Source organism: Ornithodoros turicata, chromosome 7, assembly GCF_037126465.1.
Source record: "Ornithodoros turicata isolate Travis chromosome 7, ASM3712646v1, whole genome shotgun sequence".
Lineage (NCBI taxonomy): Eukaryota > Metazoa > Arthropoda > Arachnida > Ixodida > Argasidae > Ornithodoros > Ornithodoros turicata.
The window spans coordinates 30,333,776-30,354,734 of NC_088207.1; the positions used below are offsets into that span (position 1 = coordinate 30,333,776).

Genomic DNA, 20,959 nt, shown 5'->3' on the forward strand with positions numbered 1-20,959 from the left:
GATCTTTTCAAAACTTTATTTCCACAGGCAAATGTCCAGTGACAGTACACCATTGTGCTGACACCATTTAGTCGTTGATCACAGTTAAGAGTACAGTTTACTAAAATATGAGGATGGATATCACAAGGAAGATACCACAGAACATGAGACACAAAACATCGTCATGATGCTAGGCATGGCGGTATGTACATAACTACAAACTGTGTGGATGCTACACTTCAGCATCTCTGATATGTGAGAACACAGTGCTTTGCTTCATACCTGACTTTGTGAGTTTGTCTGGTGTTTTTTGTGACTGATGGAAAACACAGAATGAACAAACAGAGGCTTAAGTCAGCTCAGCTTCAGATAAGCTCCTTAGGCATGCACCGGCAGCCACCCTCTTGGACCTCTCCTGGCCACAATACATCCTCACACATCGCACGGTGTGTCACAAACGACGTCTGCATTGAGGAAACATGGCAGGATAGTACTCCAGGGACATCATTTGCCTCCTACATGAGTAACTTTGCACCATGGAGTGTGCACCTGGAGAACTGGGGCTACTGTGGGGTGCCAGCCTCTACAGAATGGAGATAAGCACTTTCACCAGAAGTAAAGTTCTTGGCAACAATCCCTAAGTGTTGCAAGCAGACCAAAGCAGCTTGAGCTTTTGCATGTTTCTTGTTGATGCTTCGTTCCACTGGCTGGTACTCTTGGCCGTTGACTTTCACCTGAACTCAACAGAAGTCATATTAAAGGTGAGGTTGCTTACTTGAAATGGACACAGGCAAGCAACTTGATGCTACAGGGTTACGCAAGATAAAGTAACATTTCTTACATAAGAAACAGTGTGTGAAACGCTTTCTACTTCCAGATTAATTACGAAAAATTAAGAATGGTCAATACCCTATTCTGGATTGTCTTGAGCCCTCGGGGCAAATTAATTCTAGAAGGCATATGTAGAAGAAGTCAAGGATGCCAGTGTAGGCTGAACTGCAGCTTAATGGAATGAATGCTAGAATGAGAAGAAAAAAAAAAGCCTCGCACAAATGAGGTCACAAAGGTTGCAACGCCGTGATGATGATGATGTCGTCGCCTTCGAACATCGAACATGCAACAAGCGTGCAATGTTACACTATTGGTGGAGCTATGCGCAATTTCCGTTGATTTGACGGGTATAAATTAGCTCCCGAACTTTTTTGTCCCTTTTATCTTCATTACAAACTGTGCACTTTATCATGGATAACCCTGTAGATTTGAATACGGTAACGTTTCCTTGAGAGTGAGGGAAGAGAGACAGAAGAGAACAGATGCATTTCCTCTCCCCCTCTTGTGTTAGTAGTACTATAGATGACTTTCTGTTTACAAACATGTGGTGTTTCTTGAAGACTGGTTCGACGTAATATTTTGCTGTGGTTGGCAAGAAGCGGGAAAAATGTGTCTGCTGATAGGCTGATAGTGCCCACCACATGCCTTGTGCAGTGGCGTTACGTAATCAATGACGTAGGGTTGCAGGTCATCTACCGGGTGTCTCAGTTAAATTCCCGGGCTAAATAATTAATGTGGTACCTACTTTGAAGATGAATGTCTTCTTGTGATCTGGCCCGCTTTCGTTTGCCAGGGTAAATTCTGGTGGACCAAGTCTATGCTTGATGCAGTACTCAGTAAGAGCTGAGACAGGGTGCTTTCCTGGATGCGGTCGTTGTGTGTTATTGCTGAATGGTTACAACAATGGCTTGTAAAAACCTGTTTTTCTTACCTCCCAGTTCCTGAACTGCTGGGACAACCTGCCTTTTTACCTCCTCTTCGGACACCAAGCCTACAAACACAAATGGTATTTTCCATTCTCTTGCTTGAAGCCCATATACATACGAATACTCTACTTTTGCTTCACATTTGCCACTGGTATTGGAAAACAGCAGCACATATGGACCCACCAGGTGAACAAAATGAGCTTGCATACACAAAACTAACATTCCACTCTATCTATAATGTGTGACTGACATGCTCATATGCCTAATCAGTCTTTGAGGCAGATGATAATCTGCATGGCCTGTGAGCAGTAACATCACGCGCACAAGGATAAACTTGCAGCATTCCTTTCGTCAGTTATTGGGGTGACATGGTAATGTGATAGATAAGGAGAATGTGATTGTAGTAGGGTTAGTACCACAAAAATGAACTTCAAATTGCGCATTCACAATCCTGTTCAGGTCACTTGTCTGTTTCTGCAGAAATGACTGAAGCAACGTTTCTACGCAGTTTCCTTTGGTTCATGGTCTCTACCACATTTGTGGAGTCAGAGGACATACTAGACAGAACGCAAAACTCTGTGTCATAGTTAGTAAAATTATCCTCATACGCTTTTGAACATGTGTTCTACTTGTACTGTCACTGCAGTAGGGCACTGAATTGTGGTAAAAGTCAGTTAGATTCCAGCAGCCTTACACATGAGTAAGGAAGTTGCTCACCCTTTTTATCGGTTTTAATATTTGGTAGCAGTGGCTCGAGGGCACCTTCCTTATTCTTTCCTAATCCCTCTCCGGGATTCCACCCCATCTTCCTTAAGAGATGCATGCCAATGCCCTCAAGTACAGGCATGGCCTTAGCAAATTGATCCTGAAAAGATGTAAAGAGAAATGCTGTTGTGAAATGCTCTTGGGTGAACACATGGGTGAACTTTCCGTCTAAACGAAGCATATTGGTCTCATTTCTTTCTTCATCAGAAATTACTGAACAGGTGGAATAAAGTACAGAAAAGATGGTCTGGCAACAAAGTGCTCATTCACCTTCTTCACCCATGCTGGAAATGGTCCTGAAAGTTCCTCTGGGGTAAGTGGCTTGAAATCTACAGTGCCCGTGTACTGTCCTGGTTCTTGCTTTGACTGTGCCCATGCCTGGAACTGTCACGGGACAAATAAGATTTTCTTGAACTTGTCCTTCTTAGTCCTGCTATCATTACACAATCAAACATCTCATGCCCAAAACATCAATTCTAACTGCAAAGTACCTCATATGTCACATATTTTGTTGGTGAATTTCTTGCTGATTTAATTTTTCTCAGTTGAGACAAATGTGAAACCTGAAAAATGTTTACATGGTCTTCGAGCAATTCATTTAGCTGTGGCAGAAGTTTCGATGTCTTCAGTGCCATCTATATTTTAAAATGCACAAGAAACGTATTTTATCATGGAGAACTTCTTACGTAGTCAGTGACAAAGCTTTGGGAAGCGCCTCATGTTCAAACTCTGCTTTACCGGAACCTGGGGACATCACCGCAACGACCTGCAGTGTTTATGTGAGGCAGGATGCGTCCATGGCTATACGTGGTAGCACCATACTGTGGCACTGCCTTTCACATATCTCAATTGAATATTCTCACATACCTTCAGCTACATCTCCATGGCAGCTTTGTGCACTTGGTACTGCCATATTTTGGTAAAATAATTAAAAAAAAAAAGCTGGTGCAAAATGAACTGCAGTTCACTGTCTACCATTTCCTGTCTTTCAGTTTCTCACTGTTGGTAAGCAAGTGCTTATTACAGCCCATATTTCCTCTTTGCAGCTAACACAAGAGGAGTGACACATGAGCATTATGTGGTTCACCGCACGTTTGGATAAGGTCTCCTGGGACAAGTCACTTGCTCTTCACCATTTCTTTTTGTTCACATGCCTAGGACCACGTGGTGGTTTGACCAGTCATGCTCCATGTTCTGTACAACGTTCATACTGCGGTGTGAGCAATGTTCAGGCAATGTGTGCCAGTGTCGGGGATGCAGGCACCAGCACAGTGAGCTCGGACAGCCGTATCCCTCCCCAAGATGAAAAATCCGTCAATGCGGTAGATGTGCACTGGCCTCAGGTTGAAAAGTGCAGACCTAAGCCTTTTGCTTCAATCTGCCTGTGCCAGAATTATGCGGGGCCACCCTACCCATCCTATTGCTGAAACATGCCCTTTTTGCTGTCTCTCATTTTTTCTCTCACATCTGCAAACTCATGCGTGACTATGAATGTTGGGGCAGTCGACCTCCTGACAGACAGTAATATATGATACACTTATAATACCCAGCAATATACCTACCCAGTGCCCCTGGGATTCTCTTGCTCCTAATGACCCTTTGTACCTCAACAAATCTCTCTCCCCCCAAACAGAAGGCTATAAAGTTGGGAGCTTGCCTCATAAGCACATAATATGGATTCCACGAAAATGGCTGCTTGATTAGACAATTTCCAAAAGCAACACGGTTACAAATGTGTACACCAACCAATGTTGTCAACCAATTTTAATAAATCTTGAATTGATGTTCACACTATGCTCTAAGCCTTTGTCGCTGCTGCACTATCGAAAATCCTAATCATCATCACCACTAGGCTCTGTGGCACGAAAGGTCTAATTATTTATGCAGTGTGTCTTGCCATTGGCTAATAAAATGAAATTCACATTTTCATGTACCTCATGCACATTATTACCTGTTTGTGGCATTCATGGAAAATATGCATGGCTTCCATGTCCATGGGATTCTCTTTGAGACGACGAAGGGCTTCCACACGTCGGCTCATTATCTCACACAAATCCATACCATCACTCTGAAAATGACAAACGCGTACCAACATGACATCAGAACGTAGGAGCTTTGAGACGCAAATATAATCGCCAAGTTCCCCCCCCCCCCCCCCCCCCGAGAGTGAATTGACCTCGTATTTTAGAGTAATGTTTTTGTAATTTTCGTAGTTATCACTGGAAACAAGAACCACAGATCAAATGACTGAAAATATGCCGGATGTTTTAAAAGCCTCTGTTTTCTTCCATTCAGTCACCTCATCTCAGCGTACTTCAAATTAAAAGTAGTGTTGGCAGCGAATAGGATTGTAGTGAAGTCAAGCAGTAATGTTTGTCGCGTTTTTCTGGACGGGAAAACCTTAGCGAAATCAACGCGACCCCTCCCACAATGCCCAAGAATGCAGATCTAGGCCGAAAAAGGAGGAAGCATTATCCTGCTTGATTCAACCTGACAGTGCCTTTGGGGCAAAAGTGGGGGAAATGCCCCCCTTGTCTAGTCAATACCAGGATTCCACAGTTTAATTGCACGCAGCTGTTTCGCATTAGCGGCTCAGTATTGGACATATTTCCAGCTCGGATGCTAAGAAAACGCAGTGGTGTGTTGTAGAAAATGCACCATGGGCATGGCACTCATTTAGTACAAGGCCTATCTCAAATTACTACGTGTAACAGAAATACTGCTGTAGAAAACGAAGAAACAAACTTCGCATCCACTAGACGTGATTGGAAAAGCTACAAAGCTAGACGCATACTCGCTTCATGACACAGGCTGTCAATGTCATTCTTTTACAGGGTACGAGCTTTCACTGGGTACTAGGCACACTTAGACCCTTGTGCTTTCAGGATTTATGTTGTGTGTGTGTGTTTTTTTGTTTTTTTTTTAATCAGAGGGCAAAAATTGGGTTTTATTTTGGGAGCTGTAAAACAGCATAAAATTGAGCGATATCAGGTGGAAAAGCCAAATATTCTTTTCCAGATTGAACATTTTGGTTGAACACAAGAGGCCGAGTGTCTGTCCTGAGTGTGCAGTGCTCGGTGTTCTCCAGTGCCCATCTTGGTGGCAGAATTGGCACCTTGCGATGTTCATTTTTAGGGTTTTTACGGGTTTTACCAGCTTCCACCCCAAAAACACAAGGATCGAAGCACACCGTACTAAACAGTTTCCGCCTGTGCTCTTGCACACTGCACTGTACAGCTTTGGACAAAAGTTTATGGAACAAGGTGGTGTCACAGTTCTTCATTGGAGCGACACCCTAGGAGCAAACAGGAGCAGACACACATACTGCGAGATGAATAGAACAGCTGGTCACCCACTTCTCAATCAAACTCTTCCTGATAGCCACCAGAGGGCTGCTCCGACGAAGAAATGCACCAGTGCCGTGTTCCGCAAACTTTTGTCCCAAGGCAGTGCATTTTGCAATATAAAGGGAAAGCCGTGACACCCAATATGGTACATGGTACTTTAGTAACTTGTGCAGTCTCTCAAACACCACCATTTGTCCCGGAAGCAAGAAAAAAGAGGCCGTCAGACGTGTGCAAGTATAACGGAGCACACCTACCGTAAGCTTGGACGTTGCGGCAGGTCCTTGCTGCGCTACCACCATCGGAGCTACGGCACACACCTGCACAGGCGGCCTTTCTTGTTCTGTTCGTGTTCCGAACACTGGAGCCATCATTACCGTTGGCAGAGGATTGAACACCCCCGCTTGCTGCAATGGAGGAGGGGAAGGAGGTGCAGGGAGGGAAAGGGGAGGAGAGGCCGCAGACTTGGTATCGTCCAGCTTGGCCCTGACGACTTTCTGCTTCTTTTCAACTTTGGCATCTTCCTTGCATGGCTCGGGCTCAACTGGCACCCACTCAAGCTCCTTGATGCGGTGCTGATTTCCGCTGGACACGGGAAACTGTTTGTGGAGGTTGGCTGCTTCAGCCACCTTCTCTGCCAGCGTCTTCACGGGGAGCTGGGTAGCATTCTGTGGAGGAAACAGTGTGCTTAACCCCAAGCACGGGGGACGGGATGGAAGAGAGTGAAATTGGGAAGCAGAGGGTTTTGGACCCTTTGCTCCTATGAGGTGTGGGGGTAAAGCTTAAAAACAGACTGCACACTTGATCACACCATTAGCAAAAAAGTAAAGGACTTTTATTTACGGACCAATATTCATTCTGAGAGATAAATCTAAGGCAAAGTATTAACAAGACATATCGAACAAGTGTCACACGAATGAGAAAAATTACATGAACTATTATCTGTACAACTTTCGCTTACAAACAGGGTACACTGCATGTCACGGCAGTATAATTGGTGATGCAGGGACACAATACAAATACAGACTGGTGCCAGCAGCAGTTGTTAGCGGCTGTCATGTGATGGTGGTAGTGATGTTATCAGTAGTCGAGGAGGAGAGATTTGTTGTTGCCTGCTTTTCAAGAGGTTACAGTGGCAAAAAAAGAAAAAGAAAAGAAAAGCTTGTGTGTGGCTCCTGCACAAAGCCTTTTTATTAACGACGCAAGTATCCAGAACAGCAGTGGACCACTTTAGAGGCAACTATATTTCTTTATAGTATTACCATTAGACAATATGAACAATGTGTCCTACAGATGGAATTGCAGAGATACAACATCCCCTGTGTGAACATGGTGTTCATTTCTGCAGCCATCACAAACTGCTACACAAATAACGCTTGACCAAGGCAGATTATGCCTTCGCATTGTGTGCGTGATTTATTAAAAAAACAAAACATTTAGCAGCATCACGCAGTAGAGGTTGCCAAATAAAATGGCACCTGATGTTATTGTAGATTACTTGTGAGCCCCAAAGCAAAAGTTCTAACAACTGTTGCTCGTGTGTTCGGGTACACTCTGTTCAAGGAGAAAAAGAAAAAAGCAGCTGCAAGCTCAAGTTAGAAGATATGTTACACACACTGACACTGCTCATTCTGTGCAGATTGAGAATGCTTCCGAGTACTCTGACCATAACGAGTTAAAATCTGTTTCTCCACATATGCGACAGAAAATATAATCCTGAGTAATGACACATCAAGTGCTTGAATACTTTGCTCCAATGTAGCGGTAACACGAGAGCTGTACTACAGAAGAAAAAAAGGGCTACACTACAGTAGCGTACATCTACGATGCAGGTTGCACAAGGAGCACGGATATCGTTACCACGGTAACCTCAGTACAACAAGCACTCCACACAGGAGAAACGTATGGTTTTCTCAGAGTGACTAGGAAATGCAGTAATCTGCATCCATTCTATATTTACAGTTTATTTCATTGCTGGCAAAAGGGCAGCAGGTCTGTCAGAAGTGCTTTGCAGACTTGAGCTACAGGCATGCTAGTTACTACTATAACAGAACAAAAAAGTGTCAGACGTCTAGTGTACTACAGTACTGCATCCTTTGTAACATCAAAATACATAAAAATGTTCCATGCGATAATTCACCATTCCCTGCATTTTGGAGGGACTTGACAATAATAGCAGTAAAGGTCACAGTAGGAAAATTACAGGTAAAATCTGAACAGTAATTGTAGTATTAAGAAATCAGAATAAGAAATCAACGCAAAGACATCAGAAAAGAGGACACCATGATCACCTGAAGGGTACTGACGCACAATGAAAAGAAAGAAGCTGCCAATATGAAAGAAGGCAACAGCAGTTACAACCATTCACAAACAGTGCAAGCAATTGAAGTTGTCGAATGTGACAACACGTTTCTTTCATATTAACGTTTCAACCGTAATAGCTTTTCAAAGACCCATGTGCCTCGCACGTGGTTAAGGTGGTCACAGGGGACAACCAAACAGCGGAAAAATAACCTTCAACTTTTAAAACTGCCTTTCTTGTCTTTCTCATAGCTTTTCTCCATCAAAACAAGCTATGTATTTCTCGAGCACAATTCTTTGGTAATCATTGTGCAAGGAATGGGAAAGAGGTCATATCGTCACCAGCAGGCAATAGATAACAACATTCATTTTTCTAACTCTCTATGAACTTTACCGTTGTATGGCTTATGTGGTTTTCAGCCTGAATCATATGAAGTCACAAGCATATAAAGTTGATCCAGAATGAAGCAGAATTAGTAGCTGCATTTTTACTACTGTAAACAATGTGCAGTCACAAAGTGACAGACACAGGTTTATTATTTCAATAATAATGTTGATGTTTTGCAGACACCAGTCAAGTGAAGAAAGCCGAGGAAGTTTGTGTTCTCTTACAAGCACATCAAACAAAACTCTGGATCTCAGGTTGCCATCAAAACCATACCACTGATGCGCACACTTCACTGGTACACATTACAAAAATAACAGAGTATATATTCTTTTTTCTTCTGGTATACTTTGCTGAAAAAATGCAGCTTTGCTAGCTGCAGGATGGAATCTGTGTAGCTTCATGCTCTTCAAAATCCCACACATACTACACGTCATTATAGATAGCGTGCAACAATGAGAGTCAAATTTTCTACTATCAAATTTCTTCCATTATAGGCTGATAACACTTCGTATTGTAGCAAGTGCTAGAGTAGCACACAGTACAATATCAAAATGGCTGAGCATTTCCTTCATAATTGCACATACACTGCCTTTCTCTTGTGCATTTCCTTAAGAGTCATAGCCATCAATTCCTCTTTCGTCACTTGCCAATGCAATGCCAATATCCAATGTCCCAAAGAAGAAAACAGAAACACAGAGCACATTTTTGGGGACTGCGATACTGTGAAAAGCGTCATGAAATATGTATGTAATATCCCAAAACGTGACACCACGATAAAGTGCCATGTCTGCCCTGCTGTTCATGTAGTCCCGTGAAACTTTGTACCATGAATGGAAATTGACGCGACCTCCCATAAATGTGACCACCAGTGACACACTTCAGCTATCTCGAACACACACGTTGCTTTATGCCATACGCAGGGCATATGGAGGATGACAATCGCATGACTAGTATCATAATCTGTTATTTAAAACATTACAATTAAAATTTCATACATTTAGCCGCTACTATAACTGAGTGACAACAAAATATGTTGATACCGGTGATACATGTTTCTGATCTCAGACGAATACTTAGGACCACATGTTTCCGGGTTTCATGTTTTTTTAAAATCGGGGATAAATATCAGGTTTTATTCCAGGAGCCGTAAAACAGGGTAAAATCGGGCGATATCGGGTAGGAAAGTGCATTTTTTGGGTGGAACATAAAAATAAGAGCACTTTCCACATTTTTTATGAACACAAGATGTGGAACAGCCGTGTCAAAAGTGCAGTGCGCAGCACTCTGCACATATCACTGACTGAATTGGCACTTTGCCAAGTTAGTTTGCGGGGGTTTTCAGGTTTTGCCCTAGGTGACAATGTGTGCAAATCGGGTGGTAAAAACGTGTTCCACCTGGTTTAACCCTAAAACATAGGGCCCTACGTATACTGTGTCGATAACTGCAACATCAAGATCACTGCTGAAGTTGGACTAACAAAATTTTATATGCTGAGTGACAATCAGACATATTTGGCCAGATAGTGGAACAGGCAGAGGATCTGCTATAGCGATAGCAACATCGGGGGATGCAAAGCGTATCAGCAATATAGGAATCGACAGCCAGACCTTGCATGAACCAATCGTAAGTATCGCAGATACCACATCGAGCCAGTAAGACGTTTAATGTGACATCATCACACTGTTGTTTGCAGATGCAAAAACGTATTTTGCGTGATCATTTTGTATACGATGATCAAAGTGCTGCCCGAGTTATCCAGTTGCTGATAGCAAGGAGAATTTCAAATTAACACATGCACTTTTGTTTGTTAAATTCCCCTACCGTAATGCAGGGAACAATCTATTAGAGATGGCTTCTTAACAGGGAAATTTTCAGTAGCGTATTACAGTCTTGTCAGTAACAATGATGAGACTGAAGGCATCCAAGAATAAGACAGAAAAGCAGGCAGACTGTGAAAAAAATGTTAGTTTAGGCGCTCTAGGCAAATACCTAAAGTTTCTAACCCATCTATACTGACGTTGCAACATGAAAATAGCGTTGGAGTTAAATAAACTTGAACCTGCAGAGGGTCAAGCCCAATACACTGAGAACGAAATGCTGGAAGCATCAAACACACAAAAAAGAACATACCAGAATATCTACAATAATCTTTTAATCCCAAGTGTCAGGGAGAAGACGTACACGTAGCATAAGCACAAACAACACATAATAAAACTTCCCGAGTCTCACACACTGCACGTTTACGGAGTCCTGATGGTGAATGTCGCTACAAATATTCAATGGCCTTAATATCGGGGTCGCCCTTGGAGATGGAAGTACTTACAGGAATGTTAATTCTAATGGGAGGCGGGTCCTTGACTTTGAAGGGGTGGTGGATCTTGAATGCCGGCTCATCACCCGAATCTTTCGGATCTGCCTCCCCAGATTCTTCTTTCTCCTCTTCTTTAGACAGTGCTTTGCAGAACTCTGTGTGAGAGATAGAAAAGAAAAGAGAAAACAAAATGTGTGGGGAAAAATAGTATGAGATGCAAATACGAGACATCAAGGGGTCACTTCACAGCAAGCTACTAGTCACCGTAACTGGAAAAGAAACATGCAAGCAGTCCTAAGAACTAAATTACACAACACAAGAGCATTAATTTTTAACGTGCTAAGCTGCAATGTTCTGTAGTTACTGGTGATGAAACTCCCCATTACTCATCTTAAAAATAAAGTTGTTGTTGTTGCTGTTCGTGTTCTGTAGTTCAATTGCTGCGTGTAGCGCCACCAGAGCTGTTAAGTAACTTGAGTAAAAGTAACAGTGTATGTGTGCTTAGATACTTTTTGTGTATCTTGAGTGAAATATCACATACATTTTCAACAAGGTACTATTATCTTTAACACAGTTACTTACAGTTGATCATACATTTAAAATGAACAGTACACTTGTACAAGAAAGATATCAAGTGACCATGCTGTACCAGTGAGATCAGCCAGAGAACTCGTTGGTATCTTGGGTTGTTCAGCTGCTGCTGGATGAGTCATTAGTTTTGTGGTGGTCACACTTATAGTGAGGCCTCTCGGCAAAGTGCCCTTTTCCATCATCTCCTTGACATTTCGCCTCGCTGCTTCCAGGAGCTGAGCTTTGTCAATTTTTTCAACGGAGGATGCCCTGCATTGAGATCACTGCCATGTCAGTTTAACGACACTCAAAAGATCTAGCGTGAGTGCACGACAAAAAAAGATTGTCGACTCTCTCTCCGCTGAGGGCAAAGTTCTGCTAGGCATGCTTGATGTGTATCAGTTCTTAGCCCCCAGGAAAGCATGCGTTTATGCCATGTTTTTACTGATATCAAACGGCTCTGATAACACAGAGTTTGTACGATTGTAGGTTTACTGGAGAATTCCCTGCAAAGTTGGTGGTCCATAAATGTATCCTACATTCGCGTGGCAGAGCATTGGAAGAATGGTACTAGGCACAGTCACAATACAGAAAAAAAAAACTGGGCATGAGACACTGCCCTCATCTTGTAAGCCTGTCAATGGTGAAAGATCGAGGGTTGCCACCTGGTAACACATGATCAGCGCAGCCATTCTCTCTGTCTTTGGGAGTGCTGCAATAGCACTCTTGGTTCTGCTTCACCCACCTCATTCTGCAGACGCTTGATGTCTTTTTCAGTAAACCCCTCAGATATTGAACACTATAACGAATGGATGTCTCAAGGTAACCTGAAGACGCCAACCTCAAACGTACGTGAGTGTGTTTCATCTGCGTGGAAGGTGCGTCCTGAAGAAATGGTGGTGAAAAGGTTCAAAAAGCCCTGTATTAGCAGCAGTGATGGCCACTAACTACTTCTTCAGTAGTTTAACTCCTAACTACTTCCCAATGGAGTAGTTTAACTAGTAGTTCAACTACTTTTCAGGGGAGTAGTTAAAACTACTTCTTTAACTACTGCAATGTATTTTAACTAAATCTATAACTACTTTACGTTGTCCATCAACACCAATCCCTTGCAGTGTTCTCGGACACCTAACTATGAATCACAAGCAATGATAAACTTTGGCTCAAGCCATTGCTATGATCGTCAAATACAAAGCTTGTGGCGGGATTCTTTCTGTGCCTACGCGATAAACTAAGTTGAAGAGTTACTTCGCAGCAAATGAGGCTTCACTAGACAAGCATTAAAAGTGAAGATTTAGTGCACATGCACGGCATAATTGCTCTGCACCTCCGTTCTCAACAAACAAGTAGCTCAAGGTAAAGGTCGGAAGCACAATCGTGCCGTAAAGCTTGCGGCAAAATCGGAAGTAGTTGGCGCCTGCAGTAACCTAACTACTGTAGTTAACTACTCAAAATAGTAGTTTAACTAGTAGTTGCCACTACATTTCTGCAAGTAGTTGATAACTACTTTTGAACTACAATCAGGTAGTTTATAACTACAACTGGTAGTTTAACTACATGTAGTTAACTACTGGCCATCACTGGTTAGCAGTGCTTTACATGGAACTGTGGACAGCCTGTTATTGGTGAGCTACAAACTGCTGATCAAAGACAGACAAAGAACCGGACTTGGACTGATGAACGCACATTTTCATTTATGTTTCATGATGTCTTTGTACAATAAATCATTCCACGTTCACTGTCCCTTAATGACTGCATGCAGCGCACCAGTGGATATTTTTGCCTTAGTTTTCCCTGCAGAAAATGGGGTCGAAGTATACACAGGATCGACCTATAATTCGGTTTATATGGTACATGCCAGCCAGCACATGCACATTCCTGTTTGCACAACCAATGTATTATTGCTTTGTTTTTCGATTCTGTGTTAGTGCCACAAAACAACTGTGGCTATGAGCGGTGTACAGATATGGACAGATGGAGAGAGAACAGCAGGAAGGGGGGGGGTTAGTATGCATCCTGGGCAGACTTCAGGGGGAACTGTGCAGACATTCGTCTGGAAAGTCTTCGGAAAACCCAGGGAAATCCTCAGACAACACAGTCGGTGGTAGCATTCGAACCCACCACCTCCTAATCTTCAGCACGACTTTGGCTACCAACAACAAATGTGCTAATGAAAGAATGAATGCGTCACTGCCATCATTCAGAGTCATTTTCAATTGTGACATCGTAGAACATGACATCCGGCCAAACCGCCGAAGTGATTTGAACGCTGCCATCTGGTGGAAAATAAAAAGAGTGCTTTTCACATCTCAGATGAATGCAAGATTCCAAGCGGTTTAACCCTAAAACACAAGACTCTGCTCTTACACTACACATTTCCTTTGTCATCCCACAGATATATGGCAAACATCTCACCTTGCAGCACGTCCTGGATGATTGACGGGACTCTTTGATTTTTTGCGGCTCGGGCTTCTCGGCTTTAGGCTACTGCGGTTCTTGCTAGGCGGCCGTGACCTGCTACGGCTTCTTTTGCGACGCTGCCTGATGATGCTTTGACTCCTACGCCTTGACATGCGATCGATGCCCCGATGCCTCAAGGATCTACTGCGACTTCTTCGATGCATAATACCTCCTCTATTCCGACTATTACGCTTCAATGACCTACTCCTACTTCGAGGCTTCGGGGACAAAGTGGAACTCCGGCTGCACCTCGACTTTTCCTTGCTTCGACCTCTCCGCGCACCACGACGATGCCTTGCCTTCTCTCGACTACGACTTCTATGCTTTGGCTGCCTTTCCACACTCTGCACCTTCGGCTGTGACCTGCTCCTGCTTCTACTCTTCTGTGGTGCGCGGCACTTGCTGCGCTTTGTTCTTCTGGGACTGCTACCTTCGCTGTTGCTTCGATCTCTTCGAGCGCCTTTCTTGCGTTTGCCGCGACCCTCCTTTTTAATTCTCTGCGGGGACTTTTGGTCACTCGCCGTGCACTCGACTTTGGCAGGACTATCTCTGTCCGTCCCCCCGTTCACATTTCCAGGTCCCTCGTTCTTCACTTCTGCTGCAGGACTTTCCTGAGGTGCAGCAGGCTCCGCATCACTGCACTTGTAGTGCTGCACTTCTACATCTTGCGACACAATCGATGTTATTGGGAGAGAAGCATCCCGTTCAATGACTTGTTTTGTGTCGCTGCTATCTGCATTGCCACCTGACATTTCTGGAGCAAAGCACGCCTCTGACACACTGTCCTCCGTTTTAATTTTAATGTCATGCGGGACAATGTTCTCCATCTCCCTCAACTTGTCAGAATGGTGAGCAGCTTCGTACACGTCCTGGCAGTTCACGCCAAACATCTTGATGCTGCTCTTCTCTAGAATAACGACCGACGACCTCGACTCCGCAACCGTTTCGTCACTCTCCATTTTCTCTTGAAGGAAGTCCTCGGTTAGACTGCCAGGGCAATCGACTGTCACCTGCTGGTGCGCAATGCTAGGCCACCCTGGAGACTCGGATTTTTTAATCTCGGTACGGGTTGGAGACAGCTCCTTTTCCGTGCCATGTGTAAGGTCTTTACATTCACTTTTACCTTGTTCAGAATGCAGTTCTCTCTCTCTGCTGCGGCTCCTCCTGCAGCTCCTACTACGGCTAGCTCTTCTGCTGCGGCGTTCGCAACTCCTTTTCTTTGAAGGCTTCCTTCTACTTTTGCTGCGACTTCTGCTCCTGCTGCGCCTCTTCCTTTCCGTACTCCGGGTTCCGAATGACCTCCTCCTGCTGCGACTCATGCTACGTCTTGACTTTCTTTCTCTGCTTCGACTTCGAGACCTTGCTGCATGCGACTTCTTGTGATGCCTTTGGCTCTCTCCTTTGCACTTTTCGGATGTTTCCTTGTGGCTGGATTGAACCTCAGGCTCCCTGTTCTCATTTTCCCCTTCACTGACTCTTGCTTTCGTTTCATTTGCTGAAGTCTCTGATACAGGTTTATTCCCGTACGTTCCTGAGGTGTCACCCTCTCCACCTATACCGGAGGACATGATCAAGGTCGAGATCATTTCCTCGGGGACGACTGGAGGGGCCACCCCATAATGCTCTGGCACTGGTAGTCTGACAGGCTCAGTGCCTGGTGGTGCTTCATCATCTTGGTGAAAAGTTGAAAGCAGGCCAAGTTTATAATCAAGGCCTGTTCCCATTGGAACAAAGTTTCTCACCGGTTCATCTGATGTATCTTTCGCAACAGCTTTGGTCTCTGTCATAATTGCCGGCGCAATCACAGGTCCTTCTTGGTATAGGGGATCTGCACTCTGTGTAGGGGTATCCTCAGCCATATATGCAGGCTCCCCTGGAGGGCATAGTGGCGGACTTACAACACTGAACTCCGCAACATTCTCAACCTCGTAATCATCATGCTGCAGTTGCTCCTCTTTATTGGGAGCAACAATGGGAACCTGCATGTCATCTAATGTTGCTATTTGGGAGTTACTCTCCAAAGCAGTATGGTCAGTTGTAGCCTTGCCAGACATGTCCTTCTCACAGCATAGCTCAGAAATCTCAGTGCCATCGCTCTTGTCATGTGACAAATCTTCATCTGAATTGCAGAGGTCCATAGGTGTACTACTATTGTCATCTTGTGCGTCAACCTGCTCTGGCAGGGGAATGCATTCCACTTCGAGCGAAGATGGAAGCTTGCATTCTGATGGCTCCTGCTGCCCTATCAGAGTATTTGCTTCAGGAACATGGGGAATTGTATTAATTTCTGAATTTCCTGCTCTGATAACTTCACTTGAGGTAGACAAAGCACTTATAGGGCAAGGGTAAAATGATATTGTAGGAACCTCAGCAACATTTTTGAGTGTTGCTCCAGTAGCATCACCTAACGTGCTCTCCTGTAGTGTTGTACAATCTCTAATACTTTCAATGGAAGCCTCCAGCACAGGAACACTGACGCTCTCTGTTGCATCACCCACTGGCAGAGAAGGCACAGACTTAGATGCCACAGAGCTTTCGTAACCACTTCCTACATTATCGTTTGAGGAATCTTTACCGGCGGGAACTGACTTTGTCTGTGCAGTGTTCGTTAAGTCACCATGAGGAGGCTTTTGATTTCCGCTGGTCTGCTGGCCTCTGTCTCCACCACTGCTCTTCTCTTCCTCATTCTGAGTTTGCTGTCGGGATCGACTTCTGATGTATCGCTTAGAACCGCTCCTACTGCAGTGCCGGTCGCTGCTATCACTTCTCCTGTGGTCTCGGGTTCGGCTATGTTGTCTGCTTGTGCTACGACGCCTGCTGTGACTTCTGCTGTGACGTCTGCCATCATTTCTCCGCCATCTGTCAGCACTCCTGCTACGTGGTCTGTCACGGCTCCTAGTCCGGGGTCGCCTGTCGCGGCTCCCGCTCCGGCGGCGTCTGTCTCGGCTACCACTCCGGGGGCGCCTGTCGCGGCTCCCACACCGGGGGCGCCTGTCGCGGCTCCCACTTCGGGGTCGCCTGTTGTAGCTTCTGCTGCGACGACTTCTTTCAAGGTTCCTATCCTGCCTGCTGCGACTCCTACTATGATGCAGACGTCTGTTCCGCGCCCTTTCACAACTTCTACTTCTGTCCCTGTGTGTTTCCCTATTGTGGTCACCTTCCCTTTCTTGATCCCTGCGCCTACCATGGCTTTTGTTATGCCTTTGGTTATCACGCTCCTTGCTGCTCCTTTTCTTGACTCTATCATCTTTCCCTTTTGAATGCGCTACATCACTAAAGTCGTTTTCTTTCTTTTCACTCGATTCTCTGTCCTTCAGCTTATCGGGACAACTATTATCTTTTGCAGCCGCAGGTTTGTGATCACAACTGCTAAGAGAGATATCAACTCCAGCTTCAGAGAGAGACTTTTCTGTTGCAGGGAAATGAGCCACTGGACCGTTGTCTGTCGGGACGGGTTCAGTCTCATTTTGAGGGTTCTTTGGCGTCCCACGGGCTTCGGAATCCTGTTTTAGCGGTTCCTGTGCGTCTGAAGAAACTTTTACGGCAGGTTGCTCACTGTCAGAAACGCTGTTCACTGAACACACATTGATGGCAGGGGGAGGCTTCACTGTGTACAGATCTGGTGTTGCATCGGGCATGTTGGAAGATGGGGTAGGTACAATGGATGTTTCGGTGGGTGGCACATCCTTCAATGTACTGGCTGTGACTTCAACCCAGCATTCTTCATCGCTGGACTTCTCATCCTCGTCCTGTGTTTTGAGTACCAAGGTTGTCTTTATTATCACTGACATCATCCAAGCCTGACAACTAATTAATGACAAGTTTCTAATATTAGTTTACAAATGCAAAATACAAAGTAGGTGCAGGACGCTGAGAAGATTCCCGTTGCGACCTATACATTAACAGCGGGCACACAGCACAGCGTATTAACTCAGCGGCGTGATGCACCAAGAAGTGGTTTCCATCATTCACAATCATTTAAACACAGTACATGCATAATCAATTGGGAATGCAGGCAAGGCAGATAATAATGATTGCATATAATCATGACTGCTGATGTTTCTCAAGATAATTTTGTCATCAAAATGGTGTGCCAATTTTTGGTGCACTACACTTGCACAGCACCATATCAGGAAGATGAACCAGTCACGCAACTGTGCATAATTCTAAGTAAGCTGCTAATATCTTATGAATTTTTTTTGTCATGATGTGCTGTTAACATTCTATACATAGTACTGTTAAGGATACTGAATATGAGGGGATATGAGGGCAATGACCAAGTGATCTCAAAAAGCTAAGCAAAATCACTTACCCACTAGTAGCAGGGTACAAGTTGTTAAGACACACCGACTTAGCAGTGTCCGAGAGGGACGTTAAATATGGTGTGGCGTGTACTTAGGTTTTGGTGCAAGAGCCTTCAGGAGGACAAAATTTATCCAGAGTGACCACTGTGGCATCGCTCATGATCATACCTGACTCACGACGTAAAGCCACAAATTAGCTCCGCTCACCCTACTTTAACAAAGTGTAGCAACAGTTATCCAGCAGTGTGCACAGCAGGGTGAAAGTTAGCATACGTAGCTTTACGTGGATGTATCATGCCATTTATCATCTCCCCAAAGCTTGCAGAGAATATGATACAACGAAATGGAACAGTCAGAAGTATGGCAGCAATGATTAATGTCTTATTCGCATGAGACTCAGTGAAAACACGAAACAGGTTCACATGGGAGCCACAAAAGTTTTTCTTGTCTACTGTCTCATTTTATATTTTCCCCGTTGTTATTAAAACTGGGATGCGTATGAGAGTTCATAAAAAATGTTGCAAAAGAAAAGCAGGTGTACTTAAATGCCAGTTTGTGGCTGGGGTGTGCAGCAAGTACAACAACTTCAACATTTTTTGACAATTTGGTGTTTGTCAAAAACAAAGTTGCTGACAAATTTTAACAGGTATAGAATAGAATTTTTCGATTTTTTGTTTGTTGCAAAAGTGTCAAAATTTTCAAATAAAGTGTTCATCGAAATATGTCATCACAAAGAGAAATGAGTGTGTGTTGTTTCACGGGTGTTATACATGTCTGTTGTAGCAAATGTTATGCATCGTAGTATCTTGTTGTGTTGCAACAAGAGTTCAGGCACCAGTGAGGAGCATGGGATTCGGCATAATATGTTCAGAAATTCACATTTTGTCCTGTAAGTCCCTCATAGCAATTGAAAGGCACTTATCATACCATAAAAATGTCCTGTCATTAAAAGATTTCTGACATTTGAGAGGCAGCTTGAACGAGAAATTTCTGGTGCAAAAGCAAAACTTCATCAAAAATTTGAACCCACACGATGGACTGTATGGAACTACAGGAATGACGCAAGGAAGTGTTGCAGACAAGACAAGTCTGTTGTTATCAAATCCTTAAGTCCCTTCAAATCTCAGTATTTGTATTTCTTTCATTGCCTAGAAAGCCTGTTTAGACGCATGTTTCATGCTGAGTACAATAGAAGCTTACAGCGTGTGTGGCTATACACAACGTAGCGACATCTCAGTATGGATGGGTTTGTAAGCCCGTCCTCCAATTATTTTCCGAGTTTCGGCTATTTACCAGTTTAGATCCAGATGACGTCACTTCATTGTATTGCTTGTATTACTGGTTAAATTCGTTGCATTACGTGGACATCAGCGTCTATGTTATACTTGGCGGCATTTAGCGCGCTTATATGTCGTCCAAGACCTTCCATCTGACAATAGACAAGAGGAACAATGTATCTTGACTTGTGTCTGTATTTCATAACAGCGTAAACAGGAGTATTTGCAGAGTAACACAAACTCACCATGAATTTGTCAAAATCTGAACCCAACCTTTTCTGCTTAATTTCCGTGTATTTCAGGTCTTCGTTATCTGAGACTAAGAAATCACACTCACACCGACACTCACACTTTCAGGGAGGCTTTTCTTATACCGATGCTTTTTCTTTTTCCTGTGCTTCCGTTTTTTAGACTTCTTCAACCGTGATGTTTTTTCGGCTTCAGTGTCCATGGATATCGATTCAGTTCCGTTGTTCTCGAGCTTCTTTGTAAAATAACTGGCTAAAATATCTTCAACTCGAACATTGTGAGGTAGCGAAATGTCGTCCATTACGGGTTCCTCCATAATGATGACGATCGCTCCGACATCGGCGTGCGAGCACCAAGCTGTTGGTTAAATTTGGTTGGTGCGGGTGTGGCAGCTTGCATCGCCCCCAACTCCTTTTGAAACGGATTTGGGGAGGCGAGGCAGGCTGCCACAGCCGCACTAACCTAACCTAACCTATCACTAAACTAACCTAAGGCATCGTTTGGTTGGTGCGGCTGTGGCGGCTTGCATCGTCCCAAACTTCCTTTTGAAACGGATTTTGGGAGGCCAGGCAAGCTGCCACAGCCGCACTAACATAACCTATCACTAAACTAACCTAAGATATCATAAACTCGGTTAGTTTAGTATGTTGGTTAAGTTTGGTTGGTGCGGCTGTGGCGGCTTGCATCGCCCTCAATTCTGAAACGGATTTGGGGAGGCGAGGCAGGCAGCCACAGCCGCACTAACCTAACCTAACCTATCACTAAACTAACCTAAGGCATCATAAACTTGGTTGGTTTAGTGTTAGGTTAAATTTGGTTTGCGCGGCTGTAGCAACTTGCCTCCACTCCCCAAATCCGTTTCGATAATGAAGCACGGAGGGTAGTTGGAAAAAATGGGGGGGGGGGGTCATTATTATAGTTACGTCATTACAGCTTAACATATCATTACCGACATGTGTCTAAAGCTGAATTCGCAAGGGCACCTCCTGTAGGGGATACACTTAGGTAGGGGGGCGGTGAAAAAGTTAGGGGGTGTCACTGAACATTTGGGGGGGGGGGTGTTAGGGGGTGTAGGGGGGGTCTGGATAAATCACTGTGGTGACGCCTATACCAAAACATCGCCCAAGCCGGCAATGGATCGGTGGACATCCCGAAATGTTATTTCGTTTCCGTATCTCGTTGCTAAACTGGCGAGGAAATGCGTGACGACGTTAAAATTTCTTTGAGTGTCAGGGAAGGTACAGGACGAAAAG

The 20,959-nt window shown here is 44.2% G+C and overlaps 1 protein-coding gene across 1 annotated transcript; it reads right to left on the reverse strand.

Annotated features, from left to right (window-relative positions):
- Nucleotide 1: 1 nt before the first annotated feature.
- On the reverse strand, nucleotides 2-20,037 carry LOC135400784 (serine/arginine repetitive matrix protein 2-like). Its single transcript, XM_064632699.1, has 11 exons — nucleotides 19,807-20,037; nucleotides 13,832-17,625; nucleotides 11,496-11,686; nucleotides 10,859-11,001; nucleotides 6,103-6,513; nucleotides 4,453-4,569; nucleotides 2,772-2,885; nucleotides 2,454-2,601; nucleotides 1,742-1,801; nucleotides 1,556-1,671; nucleotides 2-713 (listed from the first exon to the last, which is right to left on the reverse strand). The coding sequence occupies exons 1-11, from the start codon at nucleotides 20,020-20,022 to the stop codon at nucleotides 543-545; spliced, it is 5,481 nt and encodes a 1,826-aa protein (XP_064488769.1). The 5' UTR covers nucleotides 20,023-20,037; the 3' UTR covers nucleotides 2-542.
- Between the last annotated feature and the right edge of the window lie 922 nt (nucleotides 20,038-20,959).

Bases quoted from the DNA above. Each gene is read 5' to 3' on its own strand.
- LOC135400784 (XM_064632699.1), bottom strand. From the start codon at position 20,022: ATGGAGGAACCCGTAATGGACGACATTTCGCTACCTCACAATGTTCGA. The intron at 1,672-1,741 runs GTAAGAAAAACA...GACCGCATCCAG, and splicing joins AGCAGTTCAGGAACTGGGAG to GAAAGCACCCTGTCTCAGCT. The intron at 714-1,555 runs GTAGGTACCACA...TGTTGAGTTCAG, and splicing joins AGAAGACATTCATCTTCAAA to GTGAAAGTCAACGGCCAAGA.